Source organism: Hydra viridissima, unplaced genomic scaffold (genome assembly GCF_058129835.1).
Source record: "Hydra viridissima isolate aposymbiotic clone 2 unplaced genomic scaffold, HvirCarnegie_v1 scaffold_9, whole genome shotgun sequence".
In the NCBI taxonomy this organism is placed as follows: domain Eukaryota; kingdom Metazoa; phylum Cnidaria; class Hydrozoa; order Anthoathecata; family Hydridae; genus Hydra; species Hydra viridissima.
Genome location: NW_028324308.1, coordinates 6,899,291 through 6,916,209, shown reverse-complemented (window position 1 = coordinate 6,916,209; position 16,919 = coordinate 6,899,291). Strand labels below are relative to the sequence as shown.

Genomic DNA, 16,919 nt, shown 5'->3' with positions numbered 1-16,919 from the left:
CAATCCAATAATAAATCATGCCCATTTTTCTCTAGCTAGAATTGCTTTGGTGAATCTTTAGTGAACTGTTCTTATAACAAACCCAAAACTTCAATGCAAGCTAAACAATAACATTATTCTTTCCAGCGATGACCACATAAGCAGCATTTATAAAATGTAGTCATAGGTTCATCAGCAGATCGAGTCTGGATTTGCATGAAATAAGCTTTCTTGTGTCCACACTTTGGACATGTCTCTAAAAAAATGACAATGATTTCACATTTATGCATCAACTTTCTGGCAGTAAGATGATAACTGGGGAATTCTTCAACATTAAAAAAAACTCATTTAAAAAAGAGAATTGAAAATGAAGTGTCAAAATTCTAAAACAAATACCTAAGGTCATAAAGTCTGAATGTTTGTTGCATAAATGAATACTATTATACATAGTTTCTTTATGCAAAAACATTATTATCTAAAAAACCTTGAGTTTTATTCAAAAACTCTTTAAACATTATTTTTTTAAAGCTTTTTTTTATATTTCCTTTTTTTTTTTGATAACTAACTTATTTTAAAAATGGAAAGTAAAACAGACTTGCAATGAAAAAAACTAAACCAGTTATGTAATATATATAACTTTACTGAAATAACTAAAGACCATGGAATTTCTTTTGTTTACTAAATAAATGCTGCTTTTAAACTGTAAGTATGTGCAAACAACTACATTATTACTGTAACTTATATAAACAACAACTTTATAGAGACTTATTTTAACATTTATTTTATAAAAGCAAATCAAATTAATAAATATTGAAAAATATAGTAAGATTACTTATGTACACATGTATGCATACATAAATACACAGACAAAGTAAATATTTAACTCTAAGATTTTTTATTACACAAGACAACACCATACAAATATTCTCCTTTTTAATTTCATAACTTTAGCTTAAGATTGATTTACAAATCACTTTGAACAAATTTCAGTATTGTAATTAACCTCATAACATCTATATTCTCTTTTTATAAATACTTAAAATATAGCCTATATATATTTAAACTATAACCTGTAAATACTAGAAATATAGCCTGTAAATACTGAAAATATAATCTATAAATACTTAAAATATAACCTATAAATACTTAAAATATAACCTATAAATACTAAAAAAATAACCTATATAACCTTTTATTCTCTTTTTATAAATACTAAAAACTCTAAATGCTCAGTTTTACCTTCAGTGGAGTCAACATTCTTCCAGGCATCCTCTCCACCCAAAACGTCATCCACTTCTTTTAGTTTAGTATACCTCTTGTCAGAAATCTTAAAGATGTTTAATTTAGTCATAAAATTTATATATAAATCATGTCAATGTAAGAAAATTAGTTTGGTTGAGCAAAACAAATTAAAATTTTTATAGTGAATACAATCATATACTAAAAAATTAGTTTGGTTGAGTAAAACAAATTGAAATTTTTATTAAGAATACAATCATATATATGGTAAAATGACATGATACTGTGATATATAACATGAGATATTTTATGATATAAAATGAAGAAATATTTTTTATAATTTACAAAAAACAATATATAATTTACTTTTATATAAGTTATATTCAAAAATAATTTATTTTTAGATTTAGTAAAAATCCTGTGTCTAATTTAATAAACTTCATTATGTAAGCGAATGCCAAAACCAAAAGCTTTGTCTTTGTTGGGCTTATTTTTTATAATTGAGCTTCACCAACCTTGAGTGTTTTGCCCAATTTCATAAATATATAGTACATGTATGCAAAGTGTAACAATGAAAGATAATACAAAAAAAAATTCCAGAAAACAGATTAATTATGAAATATATACCTTTTTGACAATATCATATATAAATGGACAGGTTTTGCACGCAAAGCGAAATGAAGATGAGCCAGAGGCTTCTTCTACCACCAAAACATTTGCACAAGTTGGACAGAATAAAAGCATTATTACAACTTTTTAATTAATGCCATTTTAAACAGAATGGGAAGTTAATCTGTAAACCTAAATAAAAAATTGTCTGTAATACTGTAAAACAAACAAACAAAAAATTCTTATTAATCAATAAAAAATGTTAACAGTAAAAAAAAGATTGATATCAATCCAGAAAAATTCATACTCTCCCAATTACTGTAAAAATGTCCATTAAGTAGTAAAATGCAGTGAGCAAAAAATATACTTAGTTTAACTGTCTTTTCAAAATATTAATTATGAAGTAAATAACATTACGAATTTTTTTAAAAAATTCATAAAAATAAGTTGAAAATAAATTAAGCATTAAAAAAATAGGTTTTAAACTGAAAAAAAACATCCTCTAAAATTAACAGTCTTATCAAATTTACATTTTTAGTGTATTTCAGTTAAATTTATTTATAAAGATAGTTTTTAATGAATACTTAAGCATGCATGCCAAGATCTAAACTATTTTTTCATTTTTTAAAATGATTTGAAGAAAAATTCTTCTTTATGTTAGCTATGATCAACCTTGAATGTATGTTATACATACATACATACATACATACATACATACATACATACATACATACATACATACGTACATACATACACACTCCTTTTAAACGTTTTCAATATTTTACTTACACTACAATAAGTAAAATAAAGCTTTTAAAATGATTGCAAGAAAGTTCTTACACATTAGAGCTTTTTTTGTTAATTTTAATATTTAAAAAAGCCTCTTTCAGCTTATCAGCAAGTCATAGCACTTTTCTGCATTAAGTTGATCAAGTCATCGCATAGCTTTGTTGGTACAGTTTCCAAATTGCATCCTACCTAGTTTTAAACAATAGACTATCACTTAGATTTTTTTGAATTTATTCAAATACTCTCCATTGGATTCAGATCTTGGAGGTCGCAGTATCAAATTAATCAATTTAATCAATTGAAAAGCATCAGAGGTCCTAATCGTAATACAGCAACCCTGTATTAATACCACCTGGTACCATGAATTTGAATTTTTACTTTTAAATAATTTTATAAAACTGTTTTCTCTTAAAGAAAACTATCACTAAAAATAAAACTATTTTATATTGATCTAAAAACAAGCCAGCCTGACTTTTTTTACACCAACTTTTTTTTTCCTATTAACTTTTTCATATCGACTTTCGTTTTTAATTCGCATCGCTATTTGGTTTTGTTATTTTCAGGAGGGAAATATCGGTCTTTTTAAAATATTTATTGCGGTTGCTTGTAAAATACATTTGTTTGATTATGGTCACAAGAATATACAGTCTGGAAACAAACAAAAGCGCTTTGTTTATTTTTTGTTCAAGAAATTACTCGTTCTCATTTTTCCGAAGGTGCCCAGTTACTCAAACAAAAAAATTGCATAGCGAAAGTTTTTAAATTTTAAATTTTCCTCTAATTTTTGTAAAGTTTTTAGCCTTTCAAATTTCCCCAAATAATGCAGATGAGTTGTGGTATAAGCTTAAGAGTGTTTTTGAAAAGTTCAAGGCACGGTCGTTTACATAAAGCGAAACAGCGCTGTTATTATGCGCATGCTACAGAAACAGAAATCGAAAGCGATGTAAACATGAAAAAAATTTATAATTTATAAATAGTGGCAATCCTAACGTTTTCTCAAATTATTTTACAAATAGAAATCTTCTTAAAAAAATGTAAATTGGGATAGTTCCTATAATAAGCAAAGTATACTATGTTATAAAAAAACCTTGAAATTTAATTGCGCGCGAATGTTAAGAACTGAAAAAGCAGCTATCGATAAACTGAGAAAAGCAGCTATCGAAAAACTGAGAATTTTAAAGTCAAAATAAAATAAAATCTGATCGTAGAATTTCCAGATTTTTTTTTTAATACTGAAGTTTAGTCTATATACAACATAACAAAGCAAGTTTTACGAAGCATTCAATTTTTTTACTTTACGTTGATGGCTTACAAGTGATGACAATATTGCACTGCTTTTGGCCTTTTCTAAACTATGTACAAGTGCCACAACTCAAGGAGCTAGCGTTGTTTATAAATTCGTATTCTCTAAATAGATGCTGAAACCTGGTCTGGAGATGAAAATGTGGTTGAAAATAATCCTTTCACCTTTTACAAAGAAGAGAATGGAAAGTTTGAAATAAATCTGGCACCTTAGGGTTATGTAAAAGATCTATCAACACATATTCTCACACATCTTGATCCACTAGAAATGTCTAAAGTTACCTAAGCAAAAAGTAAAATCTTTAGAAAAAAATTTAGTTTAGTAAATGTAGCATATGTCAATTTGCAAATGACATATGCTATACTCTTAAATTAAAGCAAGTTTTAACACTGCTAGTGTAGCTTACAGCATTAAAATAACATTTATATAATATACACATCTTTGAAAGTTGCCAAATTATTTACATTTTTGTTTTTATGCAGCTGTAATAGTCTTTTACATCATAAGTTCATTCCTAAAAAAAGATATTCAAGTTAAAATTGTAGGAAATTAAGTTGGAGGGAGTTTTAAGTTGAGCTACCAGATTATAAATACTTTAAATCTAAATAGCTAAAAAAAGTACTACCATTTTCAACATTTTTTAAGGCAAAGGACTACAGAGTCAACATCAAAGTAGCCATGGCATGATATCAAGGACAAATAGAAGACCAGCAAAGAATAAAGTATATGTAAGAGAAACAAGTAATATATATATATATATATATATATATATATATATATATATATATATATATATATATATATATATATATATATATATATATATATATATTGTGTATGTATGTATGTATGTATGTATGTATGTATGTATGTATGTATGTATGTATGTATGTATGTATGTATGTATGTATGTATATATGTAGTAGCCTTACTGATTTCAAAAAATACATATATGAAGTTTTTATATATCTAGGGATATCAACATTTTGGTGATTATGACTTTCTTTGTGCACTTTATGGTATTTCAGGAGCTTCAGGCAAGTTATTATACAATGTCACTAAAAGTTAATTTAATTTTTTAAAACTATAACTCATACACATACATTTATATCTAGGTTTCTTTACCAACTCTGCACATTGTTATTTGGATTTATCTTAAATATTTCAACATGTTTGTAGAAGAAGCCCATGAAATTGCATATTTTAGTGGTGTCAAAAGGAGTATTAAAGAATAATAGCAGCATCTGTTTTGAAAAATATCATGAATTTATATCAAAGAAAAAACAACTGTCAGACCTTCAAAGTTCTATTTTTAATCTTGATGAACAAATACAGCTGGTGAATGTTGCTATAGAAATGGCTAATTAAATAATCCTGATAATGTGGAAAATATTAAGTTAATTTACTTCCCAAAACTTGATTTTCTAAAGAAAAGGAAAAAGGAAATGGTAAGCATTTTTTAAAATGTGGCATTGACAACATGATAATGTTAAGTTCTGTTTTTTTATAGAATTATTTATCTGCTTTAAAGTGGTACTAGGCTATAAAAACTAAAACTGTTAATCCTTTGATTTTCAGTGTAATATTTGACTAAATACTTGTACCATGAAAAAACTTTTAGCGTAAATAAATAAAAAACTATTAATGTGCCCATAAACATGCAGAATCAGCAAATAATATGCAATTTTAACTACATTTTTAAACAATAATTTCTTCTTAATTAGTCATAGTTTGAGTCTAAATTTCTGCAAAAAGGTTAACATGTTGATAAAGGAAATTGATTGGAATTACCAATATAGCATTTGTAGATGCAAAATGGTGGCATTTTTAATAATGATTTTTAATTTTATGGAAAAATCTGTGCTGTCTATATCATTATCTTAAGAACAGCAACATATAAACATTATACATTTTTGAAATCTACAATAAATATAGTGTTCAAATTTATAAAGGAAAAAAATTGGAAAAGTTTGATATCTTAAAGGCTAGTACCACCTTAAGCATTTTATATGTTATATCTGGATTATTCCTGACTAATGTTTCCTTGTGGAAACTACTATTTAACTAATCTTAATTTAAAAGCAATTATAATACTTCTATAGACAAAACAATGTAATACTCTGGAGCTTGAATCTACTCTGAAGAAAAGTAAGGACCATGCACACAACAGATTGAAGCTATATTGCAAAAACTGAAAGTTCAGTAACAAGCATACCATGGAAAAAGTTTTATTGGAAATCATGTGCATAAAATGCTTCAGGTTCGATTTCTTTTATAAATGAATTTATTACAAATCTGAAACATTATTGTTAATAACAATAATAACAAGTAATATAAAATCATGCAATATATCTTTTAAAGAGGCATTTTTCTTTTTTAGAAAAACTTGATGCTAAAGTTATGTAATTCTATTCCAAAGCTTGTTTATGATGAAGGATTCTCTGGGACAAGTCTGCTCAAGAAAGCAGTCGAAATCATTACAAAACATAAACTACACTTTCATAAATTTTCTGCATGTTATAGCATATTCTACTCAAAAAATGCAATGACAACAGAAATATTAAATGAACTTAATAAGTTTTATTTGCTTTTTTTCTTTGTGTTTATAATGAGTTTTTTAAAGCACTTTGGAATTTTATTGTGTTTATAGTTATTGAGGTTGAAGAGTATACTGAAACTACAACAATGACTAGCAAGATAATTTTGTTGATTTATTATGATTTAACTTATAAAGCTGGGATTATAAGTACAACGTGATTCATGTTGCTATCAATTTTTCTTTAGAAAAAAATATTGTTGAACTGATGCATTTTTATTGCACAACTTGGCCTAAGGCTTTAGTGCCTCCGAAGTTACACATGCTGGAAGATCACGCTATTCTATTTTTGAAAAAATGGGGCGCTGGCTTTGGATTTTTTGGCGAAAAAGGTGGAGAATCAACAGCCATAAGAAATAAATAGAAGAAGGTCTTCTCAAACTTTTTCAAGAAATTTGGTTAGATTTCCACAATTAAAAACCTAGAACGTAGGGTCCAAAAACGTAAACAAATCATGTGTAGTTAACCAGCCATCTTTCTCAATAACAAATGTTAACGAACGTTTAGATGTTCCTTCTCTTGTTTTAAGTGTTTTAGTACACAACCGGGTTATCGTTAAACTAATTTAAATTAAAACAGCAACAAAAAACCTATTTATATTGGAAAATATGCAATTACTTGGTTTCCAGAGAAAAATTATTTTCGTTGCTAAGGGCCGTAACCATTTTGAAAGCGTTGATTTTTTTCCGTAAAATTTGCGCATGCGTACAATAGCGCTTCCAAACGACCGTGAAGGGCGACCCTGAGAAATATTACTTAACATTTTTTGGTCTACTGTCGGATAATCTCCTGCCTGAACATATTGAAGAACGCACTTTTTCCAGTACTCTATTGCAGGACGTAGCAATTGATATTTTAAACTACCTTACCGATAAAACAAATTCAATGGTGAGAAATGCGAGAAATCAACCATGACTGTAAAGGATGCAGAAATGAAAAGTTTGAAATATTTTGCTGGTTATATTATACATAAATTCTAAGTAAATTTGCTAACAAGTCAAAGATAAAGAATACAAAAGTTACATCGAAACAACAAGTGTTGTTTTATAATAAAAAAATATCTTTTATATTATTACTCTATATTTTTTTAGCTTTATTAGGTTAGTGTAAAATACTTTTCTTATTTACTTTTTTTACATCTGTATCGATGTAAACTTTGATCTACAGGCGTAAATCAGTAGATTATGCATGTAACATGACATTAAAACTGACCATATAATAGGGCAGGCAAGAGTCTTTAGCCTTGATAAAGACAACTTTCTTAGAAGAACAAAAAATTTGCTATAAAACTCCCAATTTTATTGCGGGTAATGTCAGGAGGAGCTAGTAAACCTTTTATGGTAAACCCTCTGGAGGTTGTATTATAGTAAACTCAGCTCTGATCTGCAAAACATATTAACATCAGGAAGGGCATACGGTTGTAATAAATTGCTCTAACTTTCATAATTTCATATATGCTTATTTAAATATGACATTAAGCTTCAATAATGTCATATTTAAATTAGAAAACGACAGTATGGATAACTGTTCACACATGCATATATATATATATATATATATATATATATATATATATATATATATATGCATGTGTGTATGTATGTATGTATATATGTATGTATGTATGTATGTATGTATGTATGTATGTATGTATGTATCTATGTATGTATGTATGTATGTATGTATGTATCTATGTATGTATGTATGTATGTATCTATGTATCTATGTATGTATGTATGTATGTATGTATGTATGTATGTATGTATGTATGTATGTATGTATGTATGTATGTATGTATCTATGTATCTATGTATGTATGTATGTATGTATCTATGTATCTATGTATCTATGTATGTATGTATCTATGTATGTATGTATGTATGTATGTATGTATGTATGTATGTATGTATGTATGTATGTATGTATGTATGTATGTATGTATGTATGTATGTATCTATGTATCTATGTATCTATGTATCTATGTATGTATGTATGTATGTATGTATGTATGTATGTATGTATGTATGTATGTATGTATGTATGTATGTATGTATGTATGTATGTATGTATCTATGTATCTATGTATCTATGTATCTATGTATGTATGTATGTATGTATCTATGTATCTATGTATCTATGTATGTATGTATCTATGTATCTATGTATGTATGTATGTATCTATGTATGTATGTATCTATGTATGTACATACATACATACATACATACATACATACATACATACATACATACATACATACATACATACATACATACATACATACATACATACATACATACATACGTCATGTTTGACGTCATGTTAGTAGTAAAAACTACTAAATTTCGTTTTACAGTTAAATTATCTTGGTTCCTAGTTAGTTTGGTTCTAATAGCTTTGCTACTGGGTTCAGTTAACAAACGAATGTCTAAGTTATCCCATCCGCACCAGGTTGGATTAAAAAATGGATACGAAGTTTATCTAAAACCAAATAATGAAATATTTGCATGGCACATTATGCCAAAAAGTACGAAATCAATTGAGACATCCTCAACGTTTTCTCGCAATCTTCCGGTAATCTTGCATGTCAGAAATCAAAGATATATAGATTCTTACAACAGAATTGATGTGTTTCGCTCTCTGGCGTTGATCGATTATCATGTAATAGTTCCAATAGAAACAAATTCTTATGACAAAATATTGGAAGCATGGATACTTGTGTATAACAGAGCAACTTCTAATAGTCCTAAATATTTGTGGGTAGATCGAATAGATCTGTTCTTAATTAAAAATTTAATGCAAAAGGCATGCAAAATTGGTTTTCCACCGAACGGTGTTGTGGTAGAAACACAAAAAATTGAACTTAGCACAGCCCACAGCATAGAAGTGTGGACTGATGTATGCGAGGAAAGACAATTTAACTACCTAAGATGTCCAATTACGTCTAACTTAATTGCAAGTAAAGAGCAGGCCATTTTGTCTTGCATGGATCTCATATCGACAAGTACAAACTTTAGAGCTCGTTACTAGGTTTTTTTTTTATTTTTGGTTGAATTTACTTATCTCTTTTCTTTCGTGAAACTATGGACGCCGCAGAAAATATTGTAGGGAAGGAGGAGGGAGGGGCAAAGTAGCTACCATTTTATATAATTACAGAGTGGTCCAAAAGTTTATAAACGCTCACGCTGAAGATAGCAATACCTAGATTGTGTTAAAGGAAGGTTAAAGCAGTAATTTTGCTACTTTTACACGTTTTTAATTGATAAATTTCTAGGTAAGATAGGGTCTGATTATTACATAAAAGTAAACAACTTTTCATCACAGTAATGACATTTTCTGAACCGATTTTTGTTTACAACGAGCATTTTTGAGTAACTATTTTATCAGACTCAATGTATTAGTACATTATCAATTATAATTTGGGATAAGTATGTTATAGTCATAAATTTAATTAGTGGGTGTATGGGTGTACTTAGTAGTACCTACCTATTATTGCTACATGTGGTATTATTGTAAACATGAAAATGTGTCAAAAGTTTTTGAGCAGGTAGAAACTTTTAAAAAATAAAACCACCTGAAAAATGATGTGTATCCTTTTATTTTAGTCATTTTTAAAATAAAAATATTTTCTTATATATTTTCTTTTCAGAATAGTTTGAATTTATATTAAATATCAATAATCAAAGATTAGTATCAAAAATACAAACCCTTCAGTAGGCTGGGTGCTCGAAGGCGGATATCCAAATCTAAAGTCTCTCACAACAGTCTGCTTATGGATCCGCAGAATGATGGTGATATTGGCAACAGAGGCTGTTCTGGAAGGTTAACAAAGCTGACGCCAACCAAAGCTAAAGCTAAAGACAAGATTCTCCGAATAATCAGAAAAACCCTAGTTGGAGCGCAAACTACCTGCTGAAGACAGAACTTTAGTGATGACTTCAGTGGTGACTCTAAAGGCAAGATGTTTTGTAAGAAGCACAGAGTAAGGAAGGGCAGCTTCAAAAGTTTGTATAAAACCCTTGCTATCAGTTAAAACTCGTCAATCATCGAGTTGCATTTTACGAGCGAATGTGGCGTGATTGATACGGCAATCCTATTCCACAAAGTCAGATTAAACGAGTTCAAGTCTTTTTCACCAATGTAAGCTCAGTCCTCCTTCATCCTTTAACGAACAGGCAAAATATGCGCTTTTGAAAATCTGATCTCATTACTGTGCCAGCAGTTTGCTGGCCCAAAAAAAGCCTCTACATCATGGTGGTTGGAAGTGTAAGTCGATTTCGGCAGATTCTACTTCACATTGTTACGGCTGGACAAACGATTAATGGGCAATATTTTTGCAGTGAGATCTTGCCGGTTAATCAAGCTATCATTGAATACTTCTTTGCTTTTTCTCGGCATTTCATGTATCTCACAAGATAGTGTTAGGCATCATATAGCATAGCTGACAATGTCTACAGGAAAATGACACTTTGGAATGATTGCCAAGGAAATTCTCTTAATTTTAACGTGATTAAGGATCTATGAAATTGCTTCTAGGAGAGTGTGTTTCTTCAGCAATCACCTTAAACACTTAAATAGTTGACTGATAGAGTTTTGTAGGAGTAAATAGTTGGGTGATAGAGTTTTGGAGGAGTAGGATAGTTTAATAAAAGATCATACCTATGCTGTAAAGAATTCCAGTTTGTCTCTGCAAATGGAAACACATTGGCTATTAAAATAACTGTTGTTTTTTAAGTTATTTTTTTAAAATACTGTTGCTTCATGTGAACAGTAATTGAGAAAATTGAAAAAACTAACCTAATTATTTTGAGTAATCATAGTTTACTCATACGCTCATGTTTTTAAGTCAGATATGTATACAAGCTCCCAGAAAGTACCACAATAAAAGTCTAATAAAAAACCAGGTAATTTTTTAAAGTTAATTTTTTTTTTAATAACTTAAAATGTTATTATAAATTAATTTTTAAATTATATATATTAATAAAATATATATATAATTTATTAACATATATAATTAAATTTCATAGAATTGAAAAAAATTTTAGGAATTAAATAAAAATTAAATTAAATGATGGTTGCAGGGTGGTTACACATTTAAAATTCAAAAAGATTTTAAATGTTGTAAACCCTGCATCCATCATAAATTTTATGAAAATCAAAAGAAATAAATACAGTTGGATATTTTATCTGAAAAATAAAACTTTACAGTTATCTACAGCTGCAAAAAGTTTATAAACTTGGCTGCAATGGTTAATTTTCCATTTTGCAATTAAATTTTTGCAAGTGTTGACTTTTTTTGTTAACATAAAAAGTATCTTGTACTAAAAATGAAGGCCTCTTCATAAGTTTGAAGTTTTTAAAACGCAGTAGGATGAAAAAGTATAAATAACTTTGTTGCCATGTAAAAGAACAATATCTAGTGAATGCTTTTTTTTTTATGTTGAGCGAATGCTTTCATAATTAGACAACATTTAAAAATGCTTCTATTTCCAATTGCATTATTGTGTGATTGTATTGGTTTGTGAAGAGTTAACATCAGCTCTTTTTTTAATTTATTTTCGAGAGATTTGAAGAGCGTTTTTTTCAAAGGGATATAAATTCACTTTTGTCGATATTGAGTTTTTGTTACTTTTGGATTGTAACATGTTAAGTTACATACAAAAAGAAATCCAGTTTAATTGCCTAAAAGGTTTTAAAAAGGAAGTGTTTGTAATTTGACAAGTGCTAGTACAGAGAAAGCATCAAAAAGTACCTTATCTATACCTATATAAATTGTCTTACCTATATAAATTGTCTCTTCACAAATCCGAAAGATGTCCAAACTATCAAGTTAAATAGTTAAATTTTCCTTGATGCAACATCAAAAAACAATAATTTGCCATTTGAAGAGCTTTTACTTCTTTCTTTGTTTTATTTAAAATCACTTGGATGGCAATCACCAAAAGTGGCATTAATATGTGATTTTTTGTTTGTTAAAAAGTATTAGGAACAATTTGTTAAATTCAAAGAGGTATTTGTACTTCCACCTTTCAGTTTTATCAATTTTGAAGATTCTTTTTTAAGCCGGTAAAATTCTTTAGAGTTCATCTCACAATGTCTATGAAAGAAATGAATTGTTGTCTACCAACATAAAAAATCCATTTAAATTATCGGTCCATACTTAACATCCAGGAAACAAAGTGTTCCTTTAGCTTTAGATGAAACCACTTCAGCTGGATATATTAGCTAATTTCAACAAAACTGCAGCTGATGGGTTTTTAAAGCATATTACCATTCTGTGAACTATATCTAACTCAGGAAGATTTTAATTTAATTTTTTTTTTGTTTTTGCTCAACACATAAGCAACAGATGATAAAAAGCCACAGTTTTTTCGACATTTTGCAGCACAGATCGATGAATGGGAAAAAAATACAATGTTATAGGTGTAGTAAAGTTAATTTGTCTTTTCAAACATCTAATGCACTGAAAGATAACACTGAAAGGTACTGTAACTCTGATGGAAAATTTATTTTCAAAAGGATGTAACCATCTTTTAACTTGCCTATTTCATTGGAAAGGTATTTCAATAAATATTGTCAAAAGTACGGTGGCAGATATTTAGTCAGTTTATGTGAAGTTCAAAGCTCTGAAAAGATACTATGCATGAAGTCCTCAAATAAACCCAATTTAAATAGTTGGGAAAGCAGTCTGAAATGAATACAGCAACGATCTTTTAACGCAGCTTGAAAAATTTTGCAATGATATTCAGGAGAATGTAGCAGGATTAAATCGCAAAAAAATAGTACACAAATCTGCTTTTAAAGTTCAACAAACCAGGAAAGATGACTTAAGAAACAGCAAAATATTGACTTAATTGCGGAAATTTTGTGATTTTTTTGTGTGGTTTTTTTTGTTTTTTTTTTATCAGTAAATATGTGTTGTACATTTATCATTAATTAAGTGCTGTACATTTATCAGTAAATATGTGCTGTACATTTATCATTAATTAAGTGCTGTACATTTATCAGTAAATATGTGCTGTACATTTAAAAAATTAATTTGCATCATTGTTTTACTAACACATTATGATTAAGATTTGTTTACATTTGCTTAAATAACCTAACTACATGTTTTTTTTTTTATAAGCATATGAAATTTTTGAAAAAGGCTTGGGTATGCTTAAGCAAAAAGTTAAAAGAGGCTCAAAGGTATGCTTAAGCTTAAGCATATTTCTAATAAAGTATGCTTATTTCAATACTTCCCTAAAGTGTGCGCGTTACTAAAAGTTAATGGGTATAAGAAAGATAAAAAGTTGACTTATGCTCTGTATTTGCTTTGGTTTTAATGTAGCTGAATTAATGTTATAGTATAATAACAAAAAATAAAACATATATACTATATACAAATGTTATCAATTAAATCAAAGATATGAACTTCGCGTTCCTTCTCGTCCGGACCAATAAAGGTGACATCTGGAAAAATTTTGTTGGCACTTTCATTTATAGCATCATCTACCTCCACCGGTTGAATATCACCCTGATTTCCTATGGGTTGATCACTGCCAGGATCTATAATGGATGGTGGCGGCACTTTGTAACTATCAAGGCCCTCTGGTTTAACAAGCGAATCTTCTGAGCCATCAGAAGTCATTAAAAACCCAGTCATTGTCCAACATTTCTTCCTTTGCTTGTCATACGTTGAAGTGTTTAAAGCTTTCCATGCTTCCCCTACCCAATGTGTAATCAAAATTCGTCTCTCTTTTGCAGTGTATTACTGAACCATCTATCAAAATGATTATCTCTATCGAGCCATTTTTGATGTTTAATCGCAATAAGTCTTTTAAAAGTGGCAGCATATCTTGCGTCAACTAGTTGCTAAAGGTCAGTGGCACTTGGTAGACCGTACCATAGAAGTCCTTTAGCAGCAACCACAGCATCTTTAAAATTCTCCTGCATCTGTCCCTTCAAATTGTCCAGCAAAAAAACAAATTTATCAAGCTTTTGTTCTTTTACAAATAATAAATTTAGAAATATATATACTTAAAATTTTAAGTAAATGAAATTCAAATTTTTAAAATAGTTTATGGAGGCTCACGAATATGCTTACATATGCTTATTTTTTTTCCAAAAAAAGCAATTATATTCTCTGAATCTGAACTGATTATTAGGGGGTTGACTTTTGAATGTTTAACAAAAACTTTAAGCACTGTCTTTACTGTGGTTTCACGTTTCCAAACAGACTGATTGTGTAATGTAGATGTCTAACAATGGTTCGAAGAAAGCCATTTGTGTACCTCCGTTGATCAAACTTTCAGCATTTGTAATGATATTTAGACTGGTTTCTTCAGACGGCCTCAAAACTTAACTCGGATGAGTTCATTTGAATCTTGTTTCAAACCCTGGATAGGTACCGATTACACTACAGGGGGCAATTTTCTACTCTAACAGGACGGAACTCTTGCTAACACTTCAAAGAAGACTGAAAAGTGGCTCCAGGATGACCTGTTAAAACACTAATCCAAAGAGCTTTTCCAGTCTTTGGCTAGTATTTAGCTTGTTATCCTGGATTCCAGATCACCAGATTTGTCGTCCTTAGACTACTCAGTCTATGAGTTTACTGAGTCAAGGGCTTATAAACGTCCTCGCAACCGTATTGACTTCTGGAAGAATGCTACCACAAAAGAATAAAACAAGATTCCCTTGGACTAGATCCAGGCCATCTAGTGCATGTTCAGGAGCTATCATATATGCTGAAGGATTTTTCCAGTGTTTGTATTTACAAATATTGTTAATTTTTTCTGTAAAGTTCTTGGTAGAATTTTTATTTCGTTTTCATCAGGTCAAAAATTGATCAATTCTGTGGTGGAAATAAAATAGCGAGTTTCCATTAAGATTTTGATTTTTTAATGTTAAACTGAGTACAAAATAAAGGTCACGTGTGGCCTATACTTTTTTTGTATCAAATAGGTGCATCGCGGATCTCATGGTAATTAAATAGTAGCTCTACCTTATATTTGTTGTATTTTAAAGAAAATATCCAGGACTAGATAAATAAAAAAACAACAACAAACTTTTCTGTGGTTTTTTACTTAAAAAATAAGACAAAAACGAAAACTAAACAAGTGTCCGAAAAATTCTTTTCACTTGATTCAATTCTTTATTGCTTGTTGTTTACTAATCACGTGGCTTTTCGAGTCCGCTTCCTAGGATGCAGCATGGTGCTCAGTTGAATAAATTTTATTTGCAATTATCAAGTTTCGCTTACAAACGGCAGAGACTAAGGCTGTAAAAAGAATTGCGCATTAGAACGAATACATGATCTTTTATATTAAAAAAAATTAACTTGCAATCATGATGACATTCTATGCATTCACCATATTACCAAGGATTTTCCGCAAACAAAAGTCTTTTAACGACAAATAGAAGTCCAAAACAATAAAAACTTACTAGATAAACAGACATGCGTTGTTTTCTTTTTGTCGTCATTTTATAGTTTTCCCAAAGGAGTTTTGCTGAGAAAATTTTCCCAATAGTCATATGTGTTGCATCTACAATAGTGTTCGTATATACCAATTAGATAAGAATTGTAACATAACTGAGAATAAAATAACGAAGCAAAGACATCTATTTATTGGTAAAATGAGCAAAAATAATCGAGATAAAATTATTAACGCACTTTTAGGAGCTCTAGGCAAAGCAAGATCCAGAGTTCGCTTTGATATGCGAGGAAAAACTTCTTTTAATACTTTACGACAAGCTTGGTCATTGCTTTTTAGATTTGCTGTAATAATATTACAGTTGGTGATTTTATTTTTATCATTTTGAAAAATCGTCAGATAAAAAAAATCAACAAAACTGAAAAAAAAATTTTCAATAACTACCGTTTTCAGTATAGAAATTAAGTCCGGTACGAACCAGCGCAAAAAAGGTTCCAGTGAATTCGACCGTGCCGTCTTTATACAACGTCATATTCATACTAATTAGACGCTAAAAAAATAACATAATAGCTATTTCCCATTTTTATTCACATAAATTTAACTTGTATAGCTCGGGGATCTTTCAAGTCAAATCTATGTAAATAAAAATGGGTTTGTTCTTTATTTACATTTTATAAAAGATGCGTAGTTTTGTTTCTCGAAATAAAGTCTTAGAAAAATGTTTTTTTAATTTCAAGTAAAAATGCCGGTAGTTTCGAAAAATTAATCCAAATAATTGGCGTTGCTTCGCTATTTTGATAAAATGTTTTTCACATGACAGCCATCCTCAAATGTAAAAAATAGTAAAGAAAACATTTTTTTCCTTATTTTCGGAAATTGCAATCGGCTAATTTTCGTTTCTTCAGTAGTAAACTTATTGTCTTAAAGTTTTGTAGCAATTCAAATAAACACAGAAATATTTTTAGCAGGAGATAAACCCCTCAAGAAGTT

At 29.1% G+C, this 16,919-nt stretch overlaps 3 protein-coding genes and 1 long non-coding RNA gene across 11 annotated transcripts in view; 2 read left to right on the top strand and 2 right to left on the bottom strand.

The window, feature by feature from the left end:
• Positions 1–74: 74 nt before the first annotated feature.
• On the bottom strand, positions 75–3,182 carry LOC145185319 (DNA-directed RNA polymerase III subunit RPC10-like). Its single transcript, XM_080061194.2, has 3 exons — positions 1,846–3,182; positions 1,219–1,306; positions 75–235 (listed from the first exon to the last, which is right to left on the bottom strand). The coding sequence occupies exons 1-3, from the start codon at positions 1,960–1,962 to the stop codon at positions 114–116; spliced, it is 327 nt and encodes a 108-aa protein (XP_079917320.2). The 5' UTR covers positions 1,963–3,182; the 3' UTR covers positions 75–113.
• A 385-nt stretch (positions 3,183–3,567) lies between these two features.
• On the top strand, positions 3,568–6,602 carry LOC149883792 (uncharacterized). Of its 3 annotated transcripts, XR_016455269.1 has the most exons (6): positions 3,568–4,211; positions 4,565–4,647; positions 4,893–4,956; positions 5,035–5,367; positions 6,022–6,179; positions 6,300–6,602. It is a non-coding gene; the product is annotated as an uncharacterized LOC149883792 (long non-coding RNA). The 3 variants fall into 3 exon arrangements; XR_016455268.1 differs by having other exon boundaries at positions 3,568–4,647; XR_016455270.1 differs by having other exon boundaries at positions 3,568–4,660.
• A 2,218-nt stretch (positions 6,603–8,820) lies between these two features.
• Positions 8,821–9,604, top strand: LOC149883791 (lysophosphatidylserine lipase ABHD12-like). The gene has a single exon (XM_090098640.1). The coding sequence runs from the start codon at positions 8,821–8,823 to the stop codon at positions 9,541–9,543; it is 723 nt and encodes a 240-aa protein (XP_089954766.1). The 3' UTR covers positions 9,544–9,604.
• Positions 9,605–15,557: 5,953 nt separating this feature from the next.
• LOC145185117 (voltage-dependent calcium channel type A subunit alpha-1-like) overlaps positions 15,558–16,919 on the bottom strand; it is a 31,234-nt gene continuing 29,872 nt past the window's right edge. For 4 of the 6 annotated variants that reach the window (XM_090097534.1, XM_090097535.1, XM_090097536.1 and 1 more), the window contains 4 exons: positions 16,374–16,479; positions 16,169–16,273; positions 15,940–16,040; positions 15,558–15,775 (listed from right to left, as the gene is read on the bottom strand). In XM_090097534.1, the coding sequence (XP_089953660.1) occupies positions 15,770–15,775; positions 15,940–16,040; positions 16,169–16,273; positions 16,374–16,479 (318 nt within the window). In that variant the 3' untranslated portion in view covers positions 15,558–15,769. The remainder of the gene's footprint in view (positions 15,776–15,939; positions 16,041–16,168; positions 16,274–16,373; positions 16,480–16,919) is intronic. The other 2 variants (XR_016455555.1, XR_016455554.1) reach the window with 1 other exon arrangement.

Bases quoted from the DNA above. Each gene is read 5' to 3' on its own strand.
- LOC145185319 (XM_080061194.2), bottom strand. From the start codon at position 1,962: ATGCTTTTATTCTGTCCAACTTGTGCAAATGTTTTGGTGGTAGAAGAA. The intron at 1,307-1,845 runs GTATATATTTCA...AACATCTTTAAG, and splicing joins TATATGATATTGTCAAAAAG to ATTTCTGACAAGAGGTATAC. The intron at 236-1,218 runs GTAAAACTGAGC...TCATTTTTTTAG, and splicing joins GAATGTTGACTCCACTGAAG to AGACATGTCCAAAGTGTGGA.
- LOC149883791 (XM_090098640.1), top strand. From the start codon at position 8,821: ATGTTTGACGTCATGTTAGTAGTAAAAACTACTAAATTTCGTTTTACA.